The 24,267-nt window shown below is 41.7% G+C and overlaps 2 protein-coding genes across 4 annotated transcripts in view; one reads left to right on the top strand and one right to left on the bottom strand.

Moving 5' to 3' along the window:
• The window catches only part of PLPP1 (phospholipid phosphatase 1), a 106,773-nt gene extending 92,216 nt beyond the window's left edge, over positions 1 to 14,557 (top strand). For both annotated transcript variants that reach the window (XM_054987196.1, XM_054987195.1), the window contains exons 5-6: positions 11,081 to 11,257; positions 11,762 to 14,557. In XM_054987196.1, coding sequence (XP_054843171.1) covers positions 11,081 to 11,257; positions 11,762 to 11,893 — 309 coding nt within the window. In that variant the 3' untranslated portion in view covers positions 11,894 to 14,557. The remainder of the gene's footprint in view (positions 1 to 11,080; positions 11,258 to 11,761) is intronic.
• MTREX (Mtr4 exosome RNA helicase) overlaps positions 12,210 to 24,267 on the bottom strand; it is a 51,557-nt gene continuing 39,499 nt past the window's right edge. The window contains exons 20-27 of one of the 2 annotated variants that reach the window (XM_054987193.1): positions 23,519 to 23,629; positions 23,076 to 23,264; positions 21,297 to 21,460; positions 19,759 to 19,864; positions 17,630 to 17,686; positions 16,765 to 16,927; positions 12,804 to 12,908; positions 12,210 to 12,404 (exon numbers count right to left, since the gene is read on the bottom strand). In XM_054987193.1, the coding sequence (XP_054843168.1) occupies positions 12,352 to 12,404; positions 12,804 to 12,908; positions 16,765 to 16,927; positions 17,630 to 17,686; positions 19,759 to 19,864; positions 21,297 to 21,460; positions 23,076 to 23,264; positions 23,519 to 23,629 (948 nt within the window). In that variant the 3' untranslated portion in view covers positions 12,210 to 12,351. Of the gene's footprint in view, positions 12,405 to 12,803; positions 12,909 to 16,764; positions 16,928 to 17,629; positions 17,687 to 19,758; positions 19,865 to 21,296; positions 21,461 to 23,075; positions 23,265 to 23,518; positions 23,630 to 24,267 lie in introns of those variants that run through there. The other variant, XM_054987194.1, reaches the window with a different exon arrangement.

Here is a 24,267-nt window from a genome sequence, read left to right as displayed (position 1 = left end):
GCAATTTTTTGGGGTGATTCTTTAATGTGAAGGGAGTTGTGTTATTTTTGTGTAAGATAGTGCTGCCATGCCCTTTGGTGTTCCCCCCTGCTGTGTAACCTAAAGCTGTTCAAGAAATAAAGTGTTTTTGACAGGAATCATGCTTTGTGATTCTCTGATGTTAAGTGAGTTTTGTTTAAATTCTTCTGTGTGGGGGACTGCTGGTGTAATGTGTCATAATGCTTTGCCTACTTGTACTTTGGAAGGGAGAATATAATTTTTTTAAAACTTTATTTTGTGTTGTTCTTGTTTTATTCTTTGTTGTGCAGTTGGTTCCCATCATAGGGAACAATGGGGCTGGCTGGCCAGCCATCTCTGTAGGTGGTGGGGGAATTTGAGGGAGGGTGTCTGTGGTTCAGGTGCTCTTTCACAGGGACCAGCTGGCACTCAGAAGTGTGCCCACCATTGTGGCACCCCTGGGCTGTGCAGAATTGCCCAGGGAAAGAGAGTTTAGAAGTTCCCAGCATAGGGAACAAAGGGAGAGGGCTGGCCTTTGCCAGCCTGTTCCTGGGGTTATGGGTGTGGGGCAGGTGGGGGTGGATTTGGGTCTGTGAGGGGCTAATGTGGGGATTTGGGTCTGTGTGTGGCAGCTGGGGGGGAATTGGGTTTGTGTGGGGCTGTAAGGGGTGGACTTTAGGGGCTGAGAGGACCTACTTGGGGAGGCCATGAAATGCCCCCCCCAAGTGGGAGCAGTCTGAGCCTTGGTGGGGGGTGGGAGGAAGGGTGGGAGAAGGGCCCCAGAGGGCTGGGGGGCATTTTGCATTCAAAATGCCACCCCTGGCAAGACAAGCCTCCCCCAGCTGTCAGTGGTAGAGATGAGAGCAGAGCACCTACTTGGGGAGGCCATGAAATGCCCCCCCCCAAGTGGGAGCAGGCTGAGCCTTGGTGGGGGGTGGGAGGAGGGGTGGGAGAAGGGCCCCAGAGGGTTGGGGGGCATTTTGCATGCAAAATGCCACCCCTGGCAACACAAGCCTCCCCCAGCTGTCAGTGGTAGAGATTAGAGCACCTACTTGGGGAGGCCATGAAATGGCCCCCCCAAGTGGGATCAGGCTGAGCCTTGGTGGGGGGTGGGAGGAGGGGTGGGAGAAGGGCCCCTGAGGGCTGGGGGGCATTTTGCATGCAAAATGCCACCCCTGGCAAAGGAAGCCTGCCTCTTCATTTTTTCCCCATAGGAAATAATGAAGAAAGATCAGCAGCAGCATGCTAACAATATGCTGCTCCTTCGCTTTCTTATGGGAGGATGGGGGGACCTGCTTTGGGGGGCCATAACATGGCCCCCCAAAGTCCAATCTGTCTGAAACTTGGGTGGTTGTTAGAGAAGGGTTAGAGGAAGGTCCCCACCAATTTTGGGCTTATTCGGTGGGAAAATGCCTCCTCCAGGCGTCCTGGAAGACGGAGGCATTTTCCCATAGAAAAGCCGAAAGAAAGCCGAAAGAATCCCGAAACGTTTCGGCTTTTTTCTTTCGGCTACCCGAAACGTTTCGGCATTCCCCGAAACGTTTCGGCATTCCCCGAAAGAAGCCGAAACACTTTTGTTTCGGCATTCTTTCGGCATTCTGAATGCCGAAACGCACATCCCTAGCCGTCACTGAAGAAGGGCGTGTTCTTTGCTCTGTTCCTTGATTCCAGTGATAGATGCAAGACCGGGTCTTTGACTCCATGGCTTCAAAGGCTCTTTTCAAGAAGTATTCATGTTGTGGAACCAAGATGGCTCAATCAGATGGGCACAACAAATGCCTGCTATATGTGGGCGAGAGCCATGACACTTGTGTGCTGTCTGTAAACAATTTATGCCCAAGGTGTGCCATGAAAGGGTGTTGCAATTGAAAGCAGCTCTTTGAGAATCAGCCGTGAAGGGCACTACATGTTCCAGTTGTTCACCTGATGGTTCCATGGTGCCAGTCAGAGCCACCTTCCAAAAAGGCTAAGCTAAAAGTGAAGCGTGCAGAAAAATTATCGACTTCGAAGTCACAGAAAAGAAAAAAGCCCACCTCTTCAGCTCTGGCTGTGTTGGTTGTGTCAAGCCTGCCCAGGGTTCTGAGAACTCCTCCAACCCCCAGATGGCATTCCGCTTCAGCACTATCCCTCTCAGAGGGTGAGATCCCAGATTGTGGAATTGTTTTTTTATTAAATCATAACAATTGTAAAAACGTACAGCATATAGCTTATCAAAACTTAGTAACACAATTTATGAGATATATTTTACAGCTTATTATCAACTAGAATAACTATGTACAGTGCTCCCAGAGAACTAATTTCGGTACAGAGATCATGCCATTAATGGGCAATTTGTTTGGTTACGCAAATTTGACATTAAGCTATTATTTGGTGATATCTATAAATTGAAAGTGTTTTGATATAAATGATTTGGAGGTTGTAGATCTTTTTTGTTGATGAGTTTGAAAAAGGGCCATCATTTATCATAGAATTGTGTTGTAGATATAGTGTTTTGTTGTAAATTATGTGTTATTTTTTCAGTAATAAATTGGTCCCATACTTTTGAGCATTGATTTATTGAAGAGGATGTTTGTTTGTTCCAATGTGAAGCTATCAATGTCTTTGCTACCACTAACAGGCTATTTATCTGGTCTCATCTTGTTGCTGGAATATTGTTATCTTTCCATAAATCTAAGAAAATTAACTGGGATTTTAGTGGGATTTTGTAGTTTGCTATCTATTCGATTTGATACATAACTTCTTCCCAGAATTTACTAATTGTGGGGGCATTGCCACCAACAGTGAGCATATGAACCAATATTACCACATTTCTTCCAACATGAAGGTGAGTTGAAAAAATTGCAGATAGTTTTGTTTGGTGTGAGATACCAGCATATCATAATTTTAAAAGTCTAAGCTTCGTGTTCGCTGCTTGGGAGTTAAACGGACTAGAGGACCAAATTTCTTTCCGTTAGTCATGTGTTATAGTTGTGTTGCAATCCTGTTGCCATTTGGTTTGGTAATTAAATGTTTTAGGATTATTAAGCTGTATGATAATTTTATAAATTTTGGAAATGGGTCCTTTTTTAAGTTGTTAAAATCTAAGATTTCTTCAAATTTTGTCTTAGGTTTGCATGCTATGTCTGTTAATTTAATTTGAGTTACCATGTGCGATAACTGAAAATAAGTAAACCAAGGAATAAAGTTATTCAATTTCCTTTCTAATTCATTTTTAGTTAGAAGACCTTTAGAAGGGGCTTCATCCCCTGCAACTAAAAACTGCATCCACTCCGCCCACACTGTCATCAACGAATCATCTTACTCACTCATCCCTCTCTTTCACCCCCCCTCTTCATCTGTACCACACCAAGCATTTAAAGACACACACACGCACACACACACAATCATTACACTAGAGTTCAAGGCAAGTCTGCTCAACATTACCCCTCTGCTCAACCTTCCACTCCTTCTTGCCTTACTTTTAGTGGAAGTGCGGTCATTGCTGCTGAAACAGTCCATAAAACTTGTTCCATCCGGCTGTACCGACGGCGTTTCCCCCCAGGTATTTTAGTATGCACAAAAAGTCAGGGGGCTTCCAACCCATTTTAGACCGTCATCTCTTGAATGAGTTTATAATTGCCAAAAAAGTTTTGAATGTTGTCATTAACAGACATCCTGCCCGTTACAAAGTCTGACTGTGACACTGAGAGATCTCTGTCTTTTGGTGCTACACCTCTGAAGATGCCAGCCACAGCTGCTGGCGAAACGTCAGGAACTACAATGCCAAGACCACGGCAATACAGCCCGGAAAACTCACAACAACCATCGTTCTCCGGCCGTGAAAGCCTTCGACAATACATCAAGTTTGGTTTGTTACTGTTGATTTAAAAGACGTGTATTTTCATGTTCCAGTAAATGTTTACTACTGAAAGATCCTTCGTTTTCAATGTAGATTTGAAAGCTACCAATACAACTTTCTTCCTTTCAGTGTCTTGTCTGCCCCTTCTATCTTTACGAAAGTCATGGCAGTAGTGCTGAGCCACCTCAGAGAGAAAGGGTGTATCATCTTTCCCTATCTCGACAATTGGCTTCTAGTGGACCAAAAAGTCCTTGTCACAACACATGGCTCTGGTTCTTGAGTCCTACACCAGCTGGGCCTGAGGGTCAGTGTGGAAAAGTCGTCTCTGGTTCCCCACCAGAAACTGATGTTTGTAGGGGCAGTCTTAGACTCATCACTAGCCCTTGCTTTCTCTACTCCAGAAAGGATAGGGAAACTTCTCCTCACCCTAAACAAGGTCTTTTCATACAGGCACCAAAGTGCAAAACAGATTCAAAAACTGTTAGGTTTCATGGCATCTCTGACTCCGATAGTTCCATTCGCCAGGCTGAGGCTTCATCCCCTGCAGAACTGGTTTGTCAGAGTGTTCTACCCCCATTTCAAAGACCATTTCAAATTGGATAGTTTGGCTCATTAAGGATTATTATCAGCAGTCTAAACAACCGTGTCCATTGCAAGTTACAGCGCTCTCTACAAGGGTGCAGTCCACATCGTCAGCCTTTAGTTTTGGCATTCCTATAGTGGAACTTTGTAAGGCGGCCACCTGGCCTAAGCCATCCACATTCATCAAGCATTAAGGGATGCAGCTGTTGGCAAGGCAGTCCTGAAGAGTCAGTCTGTTCCACTGAAGAGCTACACACCCACTGCCTGGATAAGTTGGCTAGCTAATCTCCCATGTGGGACTGCACAGAAGACACAATGATGAAAACAGAGTTGCATTTACCTGTAACTGTTGTTCATCAAGTGTTCTTCTTGCAGACACATATACCTTCCTCCTTCCCCTCCATGTGCTCTTTATTATTGTTAATTTCTTTCTGCACTAGTGGCTTAGAGAATGGAGGAGCCACTTGCCCTGCCTTTTATAGTCATTTCACCTCTCCTTCTAGAAGGGGAGGTGAAACTGACATAGCCTTTAGGAGGCAAAGAGGGAATTAACAAACCCTCTGAGCAGCCATCTCCCTGGCTCTGTAGAGAGGGGAAATTGACAAAGCCTTCTGATCTCTTTTAAAACTCAGCTTCCTGGCTAACATTACGACTCCTTTTGCTTCTCGTGTAATTTGTCTCTTGAAGCTTGGCTCTAAGAATGACTTCCCCAAAGCCACCTGGTGATTTCATGGCAGTAGTAAGATTCAAGCCAGTAAAGTGCTTCATCACAGCTCAGTTACTTAACCACAGTGCTTCTCCAGCACTTTGCATGGTTCCCCCTTCAGCTTGTTCTGACAACAGCCTCATCATGTAGGTTAGGCTGAGTAGTGACAGGCCCAAACTTTTGTGGTTGAAGGCTGGTGTGGCTCATTAGAAGGCAATGGCAGTCGCCAAGAGCTCAAGATACTACGCCTACCTTTAAAGACTAACCTCTCCTGAGCATGACCATTCCAGAGGAGTTTCATGGAGCCCTTCAAGGACTGAGGGAAGTAAAGAAGAAGAAGGAAAAGCTGGTTTGGTAGCAGAGTTTGGAGGGCAGCATGTGAGCAAGACAGTGCCCTGGTGACAAAGCCTCACAGCCCCAGTGACAAAACATTAGAAGATAGTTGGGTGGAAGTTCAAGGCCTGGAAATAACAGTGCTTGGAATATCCTATCGCCACTCTGGTCAGAGGTCTGTGGGTGATCTAAGGAATGGCAAATACAAAAGGAGGCAATGTAATAATGAGGGACTTGACATTAAATGGGAAAATCTCTGCTCAAATCAGCAGATAGCAAATTTCTAGACATGACAAATGACTCTGCCCTGTGAGTCATAGAGACAACTAGAGGGGACTTATGACCCTGAACTGGATACATAGTACCCTGGGTCTGGTACAGGTCACCAGGAAACAGCAAACCATTTTTTACCTTATCTAGTTGATTCTTGAGCAGCTTTTTTAGCCCTCAGACAGGATTTTCAAGACAAATGGGGTACAGGGGAAAGATATGGCCTGCCAACTCCTTCCCCAGGTTTTTCTCAGGATATAACCCTTTTCCAAAAAGTGGTAGATGAGGTGCCTAACCTGAGTTAGCCTATCAGTCAGATATAAAAGGTGTCCTTCCCTGGATTGGTAACTGTTTTAAAAGGAGGAAGCAGAGAGTGAGAATAGACAAGAGTTTTCATAGTGAGGGGAGGTGAATTGTGGCCCCGGCGAAGTGTTGAAACTGTTGCTTTTAAGTAGTGTGGGAGCTGTGCGGGGGAGGGGAGCCATGAGGCAGCAGAGTTTATGGAGAACACCAAGTTGTTCAGAATGGTGAAAGCCCAAGAGAACCCCAAAAAGAGTATCTCCAAACTGGATGAACAGGCAATGAAATGGCTGATGAAATTCAGTGTGAAAAGTGATGCATTTGGGTGCAAAAACATTCCTGATTTCACATATACACGAGTTTGTGCTGTCGTGACAGACTCAAGAAAAAGCGGTTGCGCTGGATAGCTCACAGAAACTGCTATTTTCTGTGGGTCTTGTTTATGGGCTTCTCTGTGGCACGAATAGGAGTTGTTGGAAACAGGATGCAGGACTATATGGACCTCGGGTCTGATCCAGCATGGCTATCCTTACATTCTTAGGAAATTTGAATCCTGATCTTTCTAGTCTTACTGTTCTGCCTGTTTGGCCAGTAATGTAGTGTATTTTCCTTGCTTGCTTGAGAAAATTATATTTTAGGCTGCTCTGTCTGCACAACAGCCTAATTAAAATGTGTATGGCGCCAGCTAACCAACACTGGCTCTTGTGGTACCAAACAAAATATTAAAACAATGTGATTCTTTTAAAGTTGACAAACATGCTGTATACAAGTGTTGGAGTGGAACACAGATCTAGAATGGACGTGGTTAACTTTCCCCCCTATAAATATAGTGAAAGTAGGAGTAAGAAGATTAATTTCCTGCTTCTCATGTGACTCCTTATCATCTTTTGTAGAAGATTGGGCTGTTTCCCCAATTCACGGGGCAAGTGCTGCTATTAGACTTTGGAGAGGGGGTAGTAGGTGAACACCTAGCCATTAACATTGTGTCTAAGCAGTTAAGGGTTATTACCTTTACTCTGCTATAAGGTATCTCAGAACTTGTCATAATAAGCCTTCCTCATGCAAGTTGAAAAAGAGCTGGCAATATGAGGGCAAGCTGGTTAAAAAGGAGGAAATGGTGTAAGAGGTGATAAGAAGTGACCTTGTCGAGGGAACCCTGTTGTGACTTGCCCACTATTAGTATTTAATGCAAGCAGTGAAGCATACAGCCTCTTGTCCTGTACAGACTCCCAAGTAACTTTTCACGACTTCCTTAAAAGGGCCCAAAACGGCCATCTTTATTTTAAGAGGTGATTGAATGCACTGATTTCTGAGGCTCTAGAGATATGGCTGTAAGAGAGGTATGACCTAATGCCACAGACTTGAAAATTGCTGCAGCAGAGTACATTCCTAAAGCCTAGATCAAAGCCTAAAACCAGAATTAACCATTTCTACCTTTAAAAGTTTGATTTTGAAGCATGACTGCAGCAATCCGGATTGGAGACCTTGAGCCAACACCCCCCTCCCCACAGTTATCAAGCTCACAGGGCAATAATAATAATATATTTATATACTGCCCTTCAGGATGACTTAACACCCACTCAGAGCGGTTTACAAAGTATGCCATTATCTTCCCCACATCAAAACACCCTGTGAGGTGTGTGGGGCTGAGAGAGCTGGAGAGAGCTGTGACTAGCCCAAGGTCACCCAGCTGGCTTCAAGTGGAGGAGTGGGGAATCAAACCCTGCTCTCCAGATTAGAGTCCTGCACTCTTAAACCACTACACCAAACTGGTGTAGTTCCCATCCTACCTCACAGGATAGCTGAGAGGATAAAATGGAGGGGGAGGGTCTTCCATTCCCTAGAGAAAAGGGAGGCTAAAATCATATATAAAGAACACAGCCCCTGTCCCTTGGGTATATATCTCATTTGCCTGTAATTTTCCCTTTCTTTCAAAAGTTCCTGCTGATGCAGGAAACACACACAAGGCTATAGCACATTTTAATATAAAACTCTTTTAAGTCTGGACTGGGGGAGGGGTCACAGTTTTATAAGCAGAAACTATAAAGTTCCCTTTTACTTTCTAGTAAGGATGGGTCACATATACATGTTCCCCCATCAGATCACCATTCCATTGAGCAGCTTATTTGGGATACGTTGGATGGGAATATGCTAAGTAAATAAGAGTGATGGCAGAATGCACTCGTTAATGAAGGAATACTCTGCATTTTCTTTTTTTCATGTTGTGTCTAGATGTTCTATGGTAAATAAGGTGGTTTTGAACATAGCCTGAGTTTGCAGAAATTTTGTTTTAAGACCAGGATTGCATCATATCTGTAATCATACACCCCACCTCCACTAGCTAATAAAAACCTGCTTACAGCTCTTCCTTTTTTGGTCAGGTCTTCTAAAGAGGGTTTCTGAAGCCAGAGTTTAGAAGGGATTTTTGAGGCACTTCTAGTTTTACAACAGCAAATTGTTCTCTGCTTGAAAAGATGTTTCCACTTGTGTCTGTGGCTTCTTTTGAAGGGGCTACATGTTGAACTTTCAGTGGGAGAAATGAAGCATTAGACCAGAGAGGAACAACGGGGTGCAGGATGGATGTGGTGAAGGGAGTTTTAGTTATGGTGGAGAGTTTAACCACTTTCCATAAACATCTAGAAGGGAGTTATGGTATATTTTAGTGTAATATACTTTTTAAAAAGGGGACCACCAGAGGCAAAGATTTCTGATAACTTTAAGGTAAATTGCAGCTTTCAGAGCAAAAAGGATGCTGGAGAAATTCAGTTTCTCTTACAAACCAACACTGTCTGTCTCCCTTACGTGGGATAAGTTTCCCTTCAGCAAATATCTCTTGTACAAGCTGTTAAGTGTTCACCACCTGTCATGAATTTTGCCACCACCACTTGGTCATAGGTGGTCTAGAAGCTTGGGCTGTTTCCCCAATTCAGGGGGCAAGTGCTGCTAAATTTTACAGATTGGAAGTCACGAAACGATGGCAGCTGTAAAGTAAGCAGCCTGATCTGAAGAAATGCTCCTCGTATTTCCTTAAAGGATTTATAGGGTTTGGATGCAAGGCCAGTTTAAATGGGGTGTGAGTGTCAGTGATGTCTTGGGGCAACCAGTTACAGGAGTAAAATACACTCAGCTTGGGCTAAATACAATGTCTGCTAAAATCTTTTCCATTTGAAGCTGTCAGATCACTAATAAAGGATACAAGCATTGCCCTTTAACTAGAACTAAATTTGGAAGTGTCTACATGTTTAGGTATAAGTGGTTTTGATGACTTGTACAGGGAGATGATTAGGTTAGTAATCCGTTCTTGTGTTTGCTATTGCCCAGTTCCTGTTACTTTGGGGGAAGGAGGGAGCACAGACCAAGTCTAAATTCAGAATAGAAGGCAGCCAATGTACTTCGATGACCTATATTAACAGCCTTGGCATTTGTAACAGCCAGGAGCAGCTGCTGCTAGTTTGAAAATGAAAGTTATTTCTATGAAAGGCTTGGTGCATGTGGGGTCTGGAAGGCAGTAAACTTGCTAGTCCGTGTTGAGGGGTTTAGACCTTGCATGCTGTTGACAGTTCTGTGCCTTGGGCGCTCGCCAAGTGAGGCTCCCACCATGAGCTCTGGTGCAACAAAAGAGGAGCTTTCTCCTTACTTTTCTGTGAAACCAACATCACACCAACCACTTTGGGTAGTAAAACAAACCTAGCTTAGAACATGTGCCTGTCTCCACAAGCAGCTTGGGCTAAGTAGCTACTCTCTTAAATGTGGGAATAAAGTCATGAACAAATATTAAACCTGAGTTTCCTGTTTTGCTGTGTAGAGAGCTCTGCCCTTCAGGGAGGTTCAGACACAGGACGTTAACTACTAGTTCAGTTTGTGACAGGCTGGCAACAGGCATGAAATCTTACCACCCTGGAGCTCTGTTCCAGCCATTCAGACCCCTTTTGCCTCTGACCACAGTCTTCAGAAGGTCTGTCTTTCCTCCTCTCCCACTCATTCCACCTTTCCTCCAGCTTGCATTGTGGCCTGCCAACCATAGAAATTGCTTGTCTGTGGGAAAAAGCACTAAGCAAAGCAGTGCATTTTTCAGTGTTTTCAGTGGAATTCCTAGGCGGGAGAGAGCAGACCAGCACTGCATCACCAGACCACCAGCATGATTCCTGGCACCAACTCTTACCAAGGCTAAGTGATGTGCAGTGGTGCAGGAGTTGTCACAAACAAACCTTGACAGAACACTGTATTTGGCTCAAAGCTATACTATGAAGTTCAACATATGACTACATCAGTTAGTTCAAGTTCAGCAAATGGCTGTTGCCATTGAGTACATCTTTGAGAAATGTCTGCCTTAATGGTTGCTGGGACTGAAGCTTTACAAAATATACCTGGCGTATAGCTTCAGTGGGTGAAAAATTTCTTCGATCAAGATTTCTAAGGAATTCCTTCATACTGAATTAAACTTTTAGACAGTCTTTTTATAGCAGACTGAAAGAGTTGGATGCCAAATTTGTGATGTAATGGCTTCTTTGAAAACCCCTTAAGCATTCCCTAAATATTTAACTTTGGAAAGTAGCACCTACTGTGCACAAAGTATGCTCTGTTTGTCCATTTACACACACCTAATGGTTGTAGCAGGTACATAGGACTTTTGAAGTAGTCTATGGAAGTCCTAACCACAACTTATTGGCACTTGTGATTTTTGACAGGATTAGGAGTTCAGCCTTAGTGTATCTATTCCAGAATGCCAATGTGCTAAGCAATACTGTCCCTCCTGGTAGCTACCAGTAACAAAAATAAGTGTTGAAGGCGGTAATTACTTAGGTAAGTGAACTACAGATTTCACCTTTCTGGGACTGTGAAAATCTACAGTGTTATCTATAAAGCATCTTACAGAGCCACAAAGTCATGTTAAATATGTCCTTTGAAGCAGGCAGTTTGTTCATATTTCCTTGAGTTCTGCAATTCCAACTTTTTTCACCTATATAGGTAGGGTTAGTTTTTAAAATTTATTTTTTTTAAAAAAGTAGTCAGCTGTCCTGTACTTCTGCTTAATGTGTCTCCTTTGGCTTTAGCTTTATCTTCAGGCCAGAATGAGAGGTGACTGGGCAAGACTTCTGCGTCCTACAATACAGTTTGGCCTTGTTGCGGCATCAGTCTATGTGGGTCTCTCCCGTGTTTCTGACTACAAACATCACTGGAGCGATGTACTGACCGGGCTTATCCAGGGAGCAGTGGTAGCTGTTCTTATTGTAAGTCTATAAATATGTTACTTTGCCAGAAAGTACAACTGATGATGAGTTAAAATTTGGTCTGTGTCCGAATAGGCTTCTGTTGAGTAATGTTACCTGACATCCTTGTCCTCTCCGCCTTTTCTCAGAAGCAAACCCCTCAAGTCAGTGACGTTTACTTCAAAACAAAGTATGTGTAAAAATTCAACCAAAGTAAGCCGGAGAACAAATTGGTCACTTAAACGCCGTTCATTGTGATATTCGCCATTTCCATGGAAGTGTGAGGAAAACGAGATGAGCTAGACTATTGCATGTATCGAGCTTGCAGTGTTACCCTAAGCAGGAGTTACACTTTTTAAAAGTCAAGGGCCACTAATACTGCAATCCTAAGAGTTCCACCCTTCTACGCCCGTTAGGTTTTCAGAAGAAGGGGCAGCGGTTTCTATTTCCAGAAACCTACAGCGGTTTCTGAACTTGTGGACTCTCTCTGCTTTACCCTAACACTTTCCAATATGTTCAATCTAGGTTGCATATGTATCTGATTTCTTCAAAGTCAGAGGTCGTACTTTTAAACAGAAGGAGGAGGAAGATTCACACACAACTTTACATGAGACACCTACAAATGGAAATCATTTTGGAAGTAACCACCAGCCATGACCAGCTCAATAGCGAATACCCTGTGGAATCCCCTGCTCTCCAAAAGGAAAGTTTTACAAGTCTTCCTGGCCTATGTAAAAAAATAAATAAATTAAAATGCCTTTTGAAGGGACTGCTGCTATACCTCTTGAATGCTCACTTTACATGTATATAGTAACAGTTAAGACATATCTAAAACCTTCATTTCTCTTGGTTCAAGCTTGTGCTTTCAAGACATTATTTGGGCTATTTTTTAATTAAAATAATGTAACATTTATGTACAGTGGTGTATGTAATATGCTCTGCTTATGGTGAAATACATACAACACATTAAGAACACTTTAAGCATCTGTCTTGCTGGGGAAGGGAGACGAGTGGCAGCCTTTGCAGTTAACGTTTATGCTTTCAGTGGATTATTTAGTGGAGTCTTAATGGCTGAACAGATGGGTGACGCCAGTTCCACAACATCCCTGGGCTTGTTATAGGTAAAGGCTTGCAGCAAACACAATGTCTCTCTTGATTTTAGTAATACCTGTTAAGGAGAAGGTAAAAAATGATCAGTATTATATCATAAGAGAAAGCTAAACCTGGATATTGCCTTGCTGAAAAATAACATGCATTCAGAAGGAGCATATCTTTTTTAATCAATGTGGCTACTGTGCTCCAGGGTCTCAATTATCAAATCTTCCAGCTGCTCACTTTATTTTCCTGGTTCTTAACTCCAAACTGCTTTGATGGCGCTTTAAACACATTAATAACTGTTTGGCTATCTATTATATTATTCTTTATAAAGTGGATAGCAGCTGATAAAAGATACAGGCAAAAATGTCAAAAAAGACACTTAGCTTATGTTTTAAGCCATTTTAAACTGCTTGTAAACACTTTGTTTGAAGACATGTATTTATAAGATATAGTATGTATACAGGCATACCTTCTGCGAATTTATTTTCCAGTTCTGTGTTTCCAATGGCTTTTGCTGCTTGGCACATCTGTCGAAGCAATTCTTCTAGCCTCCTCATACAGCGAATTATGCTCCCTGGTTTTAAAAAAAGGCTTTGGATTTAAGCAGTTATTTTATGATGATTTTAAACACAAAATAAATCAGCGACACCTTCCAGTCATAGGACTACCCTACCTCTACCATCTTACAGTTACACAAAGAACCTACAAGAACACATACTCCTTATCCATATCAAGAAATACAGAATCACCACCTAATTATATATATATTCCTGGACTTGCTATTCTAGATTTAGAGTGCACTGTCAAGATCATTCCCTGCAGCTGACCCTATCTTCTTAAGTGTAATCCTGGAAAGAACCCTTGTCCAAGGAAAAGCTGCTCCCCCCCCCACTTTACTGTTACTTGCCTTAAGGGAGTGCTGGTAAGTGGCTTACTGTATTGTTGCATTGCTCCAGAAAAGAGAAGATATTCGGAGCCAGCACAGCAGATACTGATAAAGCCTCTCAACTGACTAAAATCTACAAGATTTCTTACTTATTGGAATTAGTTCCTTGCAGCCCAGCACACATGCCAGTATTTAAAAAGAGAGTCTCTGGCAAATTGTTTACTGTTGTGCTGGTAGCCTTGCTTAGCCTCCTCCACTGAATTGTGCTGCTGCAGGAGGGGAATGAGAAAATCCTGTTTAATGTGTTAGGTTTTAGCCTGCATCCACCGCAGACTTCATAAACAACGCTGTACATGCTAACTCTGTAAAAAATCAAGTGGCCTAGAGGGACAAAGGCCCTTTTGCTGTTCCATTAAGTGAAAGCAGTGACATGAATTCTGAGATTAAATGTGATCTTTGGATTCTGAATCCAGAAACTCGTTAAAAGTCACCTGGAGTCAATTACAAAAAAAAAAAAGACACCAGTCTGAGCCAAAAGAAGCTGGAGTATGTCCTCCAAGTATAGGCCATACTGAATTTGGAGCCGACAACAGCTATAGGAAGAGACTGCTGCCCTCTGTTTTCAGAGTTCATTACAAAAGCAAAATCCAAGTGCAACACACAGAGAGCATCTTTTATCTAAGGCTGAGGCCGCACTTTCTTGCATGCAAGCTTGCATACTGGGGCACTGTAAACAATGCAAATGTCTACAAATTGTACCAGCCTTTGCAATGCATTCCAAGGCACCTAAAGCCTGTTCTCCTTTTCAGTCTTCCTCCAGCATGTATCCTACACCCATTGGAATCTCAGTGAAATGCACCTGAGCATGGAATTTAAAAGTGCCTTCCTTTCACCATTGCTCCTCACTGCTCCCAAAAGCAATGCCCAAAGCAGTTGAAAGGATTGCTTATCTGCCATAGGAATACAAGGATGTGCCATTTACACAAAGTTAGCAAAAATGGGTACAGTGGTGGTTTGGGGTTACACTACCATGGTCAGTGCCTTGTCTGTGTGTAACATAATTTCTACTGTGGCAGCTGAAATTGCTATGTGGGCAGTTTACAGAGCCTAATTATCCCACCCTGCCTCTTGCCCAGTGTCAAAAAAACTTGGAAAGCCAGAGTTGTATGGTGAGCCAACAAGCAGCTGAGAGTTCACTTACTGGGCAAAACCTACGACTACCCACTTTTGGCGGGGGGAGAAAGGATGGGGATAACTTTGATACAGCATTTGCAAATGCAACTACCAACAGAATGGATTTCCTGCTTCACTGCAACCAATAAACTGTAAATGACAAATGCAGCCTCAAGCTTCTCTTCTTGTTCAACCCACCATTCCTGCTATTTTTTTATAAATGGTTTATGGAGCTAGGGACACAGGCAATCCCTGTAGTGGTGATGAGTGTGAGCCACTTTTGATCCCCACTGGGTAGAACAGACGGTATAAATTAATGTATTTATTATTATTTATGTCATGTATACTCCTGCCTTGCTGCCTAATGGGGACCCAACGTGGCTTACAACCTTCTCTTCTGTTTCATTCACACAACAACCCTGCGAGGTGAGGCTGAGAGTGTGTGACAGGCCCAAGGTCACCCAGTGAGCTTCCATGGCAGAGTGGGGATTTGAACCTTGGTGTCCCAGATCCTAGTCTGACACACTAGCCACTATACAACACTCATCTTTGGGTCAACTCTCTTTCCTTGGTAATGCAGCTATACCTAAAGAGAAGGTATGCATTTTATATGCTGATGGCTTTATTTTCCGTGCACATATACAATCAGCCTACCTCTGATTCTATTACAGCTTTATTCTGACAATTTTTCAGTTCAAAATGAGTCATTCAGGTGCCACAGGACTTCTTTTAGGTCTTCCTCCCACAGACTAACACAGCTACTGCTCTGGAATTAACGAGTGGGCGTATAAGTCAGTATGTGCAGACCACAAGTAGTAACAGGATCCACAGCCATTATACAGGAGTAATTGGCTCATATACCACCTCCTTTAAAGCTACAGAGCAGCCCCAGAGAGGCCTGGACTGAGTCAGGAAAGGTCATTAAAAACCCTTTCAACACAGAATCCGCCCCCAGCAGAAACTCCTGCTCCTCACACTGCCTGCGGCTCTTATTAGGGTAGGGAGGGGGATCAGTCTTTCCACTTTGAGGGGCCTCAGGTGATCTCTAACTGGGGAAATGGTGTAAAAAAATGCTACCTCACTCACTTTTTAACATGAAAAAACTTCAGGAGATCTCTTCATGGGTCTGTCCTATACAAGGTAGTTTAGCATCTCTTGCTCTGTGCTGGATATTTGTGAGGTTGAGTGGCACACCTCACCCCTTCCAATATCAAACCAGCATGTGCTACTCTCAAAAATGTAAGTAGGAGAGCAATTTCCTGGTATTACCAGCAGTCAAGGCTGAACTGCCGTTTTGTCATATGGGAATGTTAGCACTTGTTGGCCGAGTTCCAGTTATGTTTGCTAGTAAAGACATGCAACAAATAATCCATTCTCTTAATTAACTGAATATTCCTCCCCGCAAGAAGACAGACCATTTGTTATTCAATTGCTAGACTAGTAAGTTGAGATCTAAATGACTCCCCCTCCCTCAAAAATGCTTTATCTAAATAGGGATAATCTCTCAGTTTAAAGAAAAATAGCATTAACATGTTTGAAAATCTTCAACAAATGCTTGCAAACACAGAGGTTTCATTCCCACTCAACCAAAATAAGAGTGTTGCCCAGAACATCCCTTAAATGGAAAGCTACATTGTCATTCAAGAAGAAACAGCATACAGAAAATGCTACTTCTTTGCTATAGGATGGGTTCAAGCCTTCATGGCATTTCTTGATCCCAGAGATAGACTTAGGGCTCTCTGTAAGCAAATAAAATTTACAAAACATCAGATGCTAAAAAGAAAGGACAACCAGCGCGCCCCCCCCCCCCCCCAATACACATTCATGTTAAAGGCGATTAATTTTTATAGTATGCTTGAGGAAGTGAAGTCTTGCAACAAACACCACCTGGCCAGAAAGCAACAGAGGAAAGGTAGTGCATGAGAGAATATCTCCATTACAAACCAATCCTGTACATGTTTACACAGAAACAAGCCCAACAGAGTTCAGTGGTGCTTGTGTAATTGTGGTCAGGACCAGCGCTGCCCATATTGTTCCCTCTTCAGGAAGGAGAAGCGACTCAGTGACTGCAGTGGTGCCCTTGCAGAGAATCCACCTGCCATATACTCTGATAACAGCTACTCTCAAGTGGCTGCTGCCAGAGCAAAGGACAGCTGCCTTCTTCATAAAAGCAGAAGGTCCATAGTTGGGAAAGAACGGTGATGCATTAAAATAATTTGATTACTAGATTAGACTCCATGAAGGTTCTTGCAGTTCTTGAAAAGGAAAACCAACAACAAAAGAATGGAGCTTAAGTTATTTCCTTCTCACAGAATTGTAATCTTTCACACTCTTAGTCCATGGAATGGCATTTGGTCACAATCACACCTACCTTCAAAGACATCTGTCATTTTGCATATGTGAGCAAATGTAGCTCCATTGGCCCAGGTGTGGACCACATCCATCAAGTTTGGCCTGAAGGAATTCAGGTAATTTTCTTCATCGATTTCCAATTTAGCTTCTGCTGACACTTTAGCAATTCTTTTTGCACATTCCTTTAAAAAGACAAGTCTTTATTTAATATATTAAAAAAACAACACTAATTTTCTTGCAGCAAGCGGACCACAAAAATGATGGTCAGTGCCTATCATCTAATGAGTAAGAGGGAGACTGAATATAAATGTTGCCTCACTTCTCTTACACTCAAACCAGGCAATAAAAGTTCAAAGCACTTCTGTTCAACAGAGCAGGGGGAGGGGAGTATCTCCAGGGAGCTCCAGCTTCAGTAGAAAATCCATGGAAATTATAGATTCCGATCCTGCATGACTGGAAGTGCCTTCAGATCCAACCTGTTACCTTCTCTTTTGAAAAAGACAAAATTTCCCAAATAGCCACCCCTCTGTCCCCTAACTAACTGCAGTCATAATCCAACTTGATAGAAGGAACTCTTCAAAGACTGTTAGAGGAAATCATACAATTACATTAAGTGTTTAGGGTGGATATATCAAGATCAATGCAGTGCTATCCACATTACAACAGAAGAAACACATCCTGGAATACATGCTTAGATTGCAGACCAAGAAAAATAATTTGCACAATTTTTTAAAACCAGATTTTATTCCTATGAATATCAATTGCATTGCCTATAGCATTAAAATGACCCACAATGGATTTGGCCAAAATCCGTAATGCGCATGCTCAGTTCAGTGCAAGAGTTCTGTGCTGATTCAGCAAACTTAGTGTATGAAAACATTTACCTGCATTTGGCGGAGAGGGCCTGCCAATTGTTCTGTAAGTTTAGGCATTTCACTAGACTACAAAAAACAAACAAACATAAGTAAATAAAGGAAGAGAATTTCAATGACTTCTGTTATCTTTACGTAATTAAAATTTTGAACTATTCCTTAACTACCACAAATTACGAACTAACGTATAAAGCCTCAATGACATAAGCAGAGGTCTATAGTGCTTGGTGGATCATGCTTATTGATTCTTTATTGTTCCTATCTTTGAAAGAAAGGATGCCAATAAAATGATAAAATCCAACAAACTCCTGAGTTCCCTTTTGGATTTAATTTCAGTGACATTTCACTCTCTGGTCAGTATATTATTACAAATCAATTTGTAAACTTTGAAGTTACTACTGAATAATAGAATTTTAAAAGCTTTCTAGATCTGTTTCAAAGTAGTAAATGGGTACAGATGAAAGCTTCTCATCAGTATGCTTTTTAGCCACATGGTCGTTGACAACAAAAAAAGAACAAGAAACCATAATATCAGAAAGAATTTCAGAGAAGGGACTGAATAAAGCTCACACACAATCATGTGCACAAATACTAAGGTTTTTCCAGTCCCTACTTCCAGCAGCCATCTCTCAAACTATCTGCAGAGCTGTTATCAAGGGCAGGGGAAACTTAGTGGGAAGCAATGCAAAGGGGAAAATGGCAAGGAAAGTGTCTTCTATCTGTCCACATGGCTGTTTGGATCCAACCCAATACCAACTAAGTTTTTCAAACTGAGATACAGTGCACTTGATGATCTCCAAAAGTCCACAATGGAACCTACTTGAATTAGATGGTAGAAGAAAAAAAAACATTTTCACAGTAGCAATAAAACAAGAAATTCTGCGGTAGGAGCTATTTTCACTGCTATGAGTATCATCCCTTATTTTATTTATTTATTTAAAACATTTATTAGACACCTTTCCATTTTAGAGGAGCTCAAGGTGACTTATAATACAGAACACAGAAATTACCCATATATTAGTGGCTAAACAAAAGCCATCTAAAATTTGTCTTCTAGCATGAATGTGAAGGTTCCCTAAGTCATCATGGCTAGCAGCCTTTGATGAGCCTACCCTCCATGAATATTATCATGGTCCTGGGCATTTAGGCCTCAAGGAAGCCTGAAGCCTTAGAATAAATTTCCAATAGGCTTGACTGCCAATTCCCCTGCAAACCTATATTTCCTAAGATCCTTTTCAGCTTTAGGATTGGACTAACGGAAACTGGAGGGAAAAGGAAGGCCAATTGGCACAAAGGAGGCTGAGCCATGGGAGAAATAAGGTTTTTTTCCCTCAGGAGCTGTGAGGCTGAGAAGCAGTTACCAGCAGGAAAGGATCCCTCATTTAGTTAGAGTGGGCTGGTCCCAGGAAGGGCCAGGTATTATAGGGACCAGTCAGGTAGTTACATTAGGAGGCTTTACTGCTTTCTTGTGGACTTCTTTATGTATTAATTTTGCCCTACTGTTGGAAAAGTATACCCTGTTAAATCTGTTGTTCACAAGTGTTTTTCCCCCATACTCGCCTGGGTTTGTATGTCTCTAGCTGGACTGGTCTGGGAACACCTTCCCTCAACAGAGGATGCTGCTTGGAAGGGGGTGGGGGGCTCAGAGCCTTCCCTAGTTGAACACCCAGACCAGAGTGGTGGCAGCCAGAAAGGCCCTTGCCTGCCCTAGGGCTGAAGAGAAAGGGGTGCGTTTGTTGGACTATAGGGCTCTCAGGAGGCAATGATTTTATCGGACAGGCCACCAACCTGTGACAAATGTGTCTAATCCCTTTTTAAAAAGAGATATGCTAATGGCCCTGACTACATCTACAGGCAGTTAATTCTACAATTTCACTACTCATTTTAGTATTATGGGAGAAAGGAAAAAGTTCCCTCTATCCCACTTCCTGGTATTAGTTCCTGGGGAGAAACTTCAACCCACAAAGTCTTGGACTATCTTGCCCACTCCTTCCAACCATATGGGCAAAGTTATAAAGGGATCTGGGATGTGACATGTTTATCTGGGATTTAATAAGATGTAGAGTTGATAGTTTATAGTTATTATTTTAGCTCACTGGCTTTTCTGGCTTGGAAAAAAAGGCAGCACAAAATCAACTCACATTTTCTTGAAATACAAAACAGCTTAGCAAAGCAGTAGCTTGTTCAGCAGATAGGTCATTGAAAAGCCCGTTGAACATCATTTCTGTTAGCAACAGCTCATCTGCACTAAAAGACGAGAAAAATTATACAGCTGACAGTGTTAGAAATCTCTGGATGGTTTTCTACTTTTAAAATCACTTTACAGGAAAACAAAGCTAGCAGTTTTTTTGTGGTAGAAGGGACAATATTACTCAAAAATATATCATTTAAACATTTTACTACAATACCAACTATAAAATTTAGAGTAAAGAAGTGAAAATGTCCAGATGCACTCATAACTGTCATGGATAGATTACCAGAAGATTATAGAGGTCCTAAAAAACAAAATCAGGAAAGCAAAATCAAGATGGATTAGATTACAATAAAGTGTTGGGAAACTGAAGGAAGCAATTAAACTAAAAAAAGAGCAGGATCAATATGTTTCTGGAGACTAAAGGCAATTAACAACCTTAGCTCAGCATGTATATTGGGAGATAAACAAGCCCTAGTTATGTCACACAGAAGACCATGCCAGACTTTCAAATTACCATACAGACCGCTGATGTTTGCCATCACCAGTGTTACATATATTGCTTAATTCTGCAGGACTAAACAAAGCGCTTTCAATTTGCTGATGCAGGATTATCAGTTTAGTGCTCTGGTTCATTTAACATAATAATCAAAGTCTAACTCTCTACAGAGATTCCAATGCAAGAATTCAAATCACTTGCCTAAGACACTTCCATAAGATACATAATTAAAGGTCTTATCAAATTACTTGCAATATATAAACCCATTCAATGCAGACCTGCCATGATTATAAAATGATTCAGAATTCTTTCCTTGTTTCTGCAACTCATTGGGGCCAAATAATAGTACTCAGTATTGTAACCACATTGAAATTTGACAATAGGGGAACCACTATCACAAAACTTCCTTCAGCTCATGAAAATAGTCAAGCAATTCGGTTTGGAGCCTGAACATAAGCATATGACAAAGGAGGTTCTGATTTAAGAAAGCTTAAACTACAAAGCATTTGTTAGTGTTGTGGAACCTTGCAACTCTTTGCAGTTCTTACTACAACAGATTTACACAGCTGTCCCCCAAGAATTCAGCTGCCACGTTTCTTCTTTTAACCCAAATACTGTGTTCTGTGTTATACTTTCAGGCTATTAGGGATGATCCCGTCAGTCTTTTTTCCCCCTGACACAATCTCACCATTTCATGTCCAAGAGCGTGAGTCAAGGAAGAGAAGGGAAAAAACTGATGGGCAGCAGAAAAAGAAATCTAATTGTATTTCAGTCAATGTTTGTGTGAAATACAATTGTATTTATTTTCTCACTATGCCATCATTTTTTCATTCTCTTCCTTGATTCTGAATCGATGCAGCCCTATTTTCTGCAATAGCATCAGCCCACCATGGGAAAGGGAGAGGGAAAATGCCTATAAATACAAGAAAGCCCGCAAACCAACTGAATGTTTATTAGTCTGTTTCTCCAACAGTCACAGCATCTATTACCTGCTGATTTCACAAGCAACTCGTCCTTTCATCTCAATGACGTCAGAGGAGGTTGCAAAACCCAACCGTCTCAGAACTCGTTTACGACACTTGAGTTCATCCATTTGTAAAACAGTCCTGGCTTTTTTCAGTTCCCGCTTTGCTGCTTTAATATCTATAGCAATCTAAAGATATAAAGATACGTGTGTATTTCTGTTTATGATACTACACACAGACAGTGGTTTCCCCCTCTGCCTTCTGAAAAAGGAGTTGTGTTTGCAAGCAGGGGGGAAAAGCCACTTAGTCCCATTGCAGTTATAAGCCACACAGCTACTGATGCAGCTGGGAAGCAAAAGGAAAAACGAGTTTGCAAAGGAGAAAAAAAGGAAGATTTCTATATAGCAAGAATAGATAGTGCAGGTATAGATCCTCCCTCCCCCAATCTTCAGTTGTGACCTCTTCATGTTAGTCCGCTAAAAATTTACTGGCTTTATCGTCATCACAATCTTATACAGATAGACAAGATGCACTTTGCTAAGGTGCCTGAAGAAAAGGATGTTTCCCTCAAGCAAGTAACCCAAATTACTTGTAAAGCAGAAGGCAAAAAGAAGCCCATAAGAACTCAGCTGTCTAATGCCTGTTTGACCTGGAAGAAAATGTCTTCTCAACTTCAAATGACCATTCAGGGAAGTTTCTACACAATTTATCATTAGTTCTTATACCAAAACATAATGCAAATATGCACTGTTTCAATTATGTTCAATATAAATATCTTTTGTTTCCAAATTACATAGATGTGGCAATCACACAAGTATTTTGAAGAGGTAAGACGCAATTCACTCATGCTCATGAACCGAATACAATGCATGTGTATTTTGTAATCTGCTTTTACAATCAAGAGTACAACTTCTATCACTAGAAGTATCTTGAGATCTTGAACACAAAAGCAAAATCTACTTATTCTGGGCTCTTAAGAAAGTGCTGATGGAACTGAAGTGCACGTTAGTCAACACCTCATCTCCTAATTCAAAGGAACTGGAACTAGCACAAATTCACCTGAATGCTGAACTGGCAGACTATTTTAAGAACATTTTACTAGAAGTATATTGTGGCATGTTTATCCTATTTTGACTAACGGTAAAGACAATAATGAAAGCTGTTTTCATTTGGGCTAACATTTGGAAAGAAGGAGACTATATACAGGTTACTTTCAATGTTTTCTGTTTGTACATTCTTTGGTTAAGATCCTTTAAGGATGGTTCCCCACACCCCTCTTTGCACAGCATTTCCCCAAAACACTCAGTACTTCTGCAGTTTCAAAAGCAGTTTGTGGTGCAGCACTGGAGATCAAAGTTACTCGTCAGTGTGAAAGGAGATGGATCCTGGATTGCATATTTCCGTTTTTTCAAAGGGCTAATTACCGTGGAGTTGAGAATGCTGCAAGGTACACAACGAAGCTGAGTAATAAGCTGCAGAAATCAGAAACAAGCTGCATTTGACCTTCCCGATCTGCCTGCCAAAAAATCATCTGAAGGTTTTCTTACTGTCCACCACACTTGTCAAAAGAAAGCATACCACCAAATTACCCAGGACCTCTTAAACAATTTTTAGAGATAGGAAGAAGCCGATGTGGAAGTGCCAATAGGAATTATAATCTGGGTTGCATCCTAACACTTCCTTCTGCTAATCAAAGAGCCTTGCTCCTCTGGAGAAAGACTTCTCACTTAGGAGAAGGGTGTTGTAGGATCCAACCCACTGCTACTAATTTTACATTAAGAACCTGAAGTTGTCATTTCTTACCTGTGCTTTTCTTTCACAAAGTTTGTACACAGTTTCCAAATTAGAGTCATTGTGAAGAGGATGAGAATACATACGATGCTCAAAGGCTTCTACCTTCTGGATTACTTTTTTCAAACCCGGATCTTTTATGCCCATGTCATCAATGGGATCCAGCAATGGAACGCCATCAGGAAAACGTTTTTGTACTTCCTTGAAGAAAAATTAAATATTATTTTTTAAAAGCAGCTGTTCTGGTAAAATAACAGAGTTGGAAAGTAGCTCTTATAAATGCAATGTAAGACACAATGCATCATCAGTTTCTGGGGTGACCAGACAACACCCCACCACATGCTGTTATTTAAATAAAGACTTCCTTCAGGTTGGCCAAAGTTAAAAATACATGGCTAAGAAAGGCGCTCTGTATTACTTGCCACTTAAAAATAGTTAAAGTAGAAATAGTTTACCTGTATTGACTTCAATACACTCTGCCTATTGTCAAGAGGCCTTAGGTCTTTGGGTATATAGAGTCGAACGCTGCTGATTGCAGACAGAAGATGTACCAGGACAGGAACAACCTACCAAAACAGACACCAATAAGAATATTAAAGACACCCTCGTAAATCATGAGATTGCTGTGTGGTTACTGCTACTTATTTCCTGCTCAGAGTTGGAACAGCCTTGGAAGCCCACTGTTTTGTTCCAGATTTTCTAAGAGGAAGCAAAGATTTTTTTAAATTATTCTTGACAAACCTTTCAGCTCTCCACTGAAAACTAAGCATTTATAAAAGGTCTCGTGTTATACAAAGGCACCTTCTAATGACTGTTTTATGGTCAGAATGCCACTTACTAATCCAGTTCCTCTTGACTGATGGCCTTTGCAAGGATCTTTTCTACAAAGTTAGTCTTCAATGGGAGGCTGAGGTTTAACCCTCACTCTGCTCACTCATTCCCTCTCAGCCTCGTTCCTTCTCAGCCAAGCCTACTTCACAGGATTATTGTTGTGAGAATAAAATGGAGGAAGGGAGAATGATATTATGAGCCGCTTTGGGTCCTCCATGGGGGAGGAAAAGTAGAATATAAATATCTAACAAACAAGTTCAATTTTATTAGGTTTGCATCTCTCAGAGAACCAACTCCTATTACTTTCTTAGTAAGGTTCCTGTACACACCGTCAATGCCTGTGCCACATCCTTTCAAATGTATTCCTTAGACC

Source organism: Eublepharis macularius, chromosome 8 (assembly GCF_028583425.1).
Source record: "Eublepharis macularius isolate TG4126 chromosome 8, MPM_Emac_v1.0, whole genome shotgun sequence".
Taxonomy (NCBI): domain Eukaryota; kingdom Metazoa; phylum Chordata; class Lepidosauria; order Squamata; family Eublepharidae; genus Eublepharis; species Eublepharis macularius.
The sequence above is the reverse complement of the archived record's forward strand: the minus strand, read 5'-3'. Positions and strand labels throughout refer to the sequence as shown.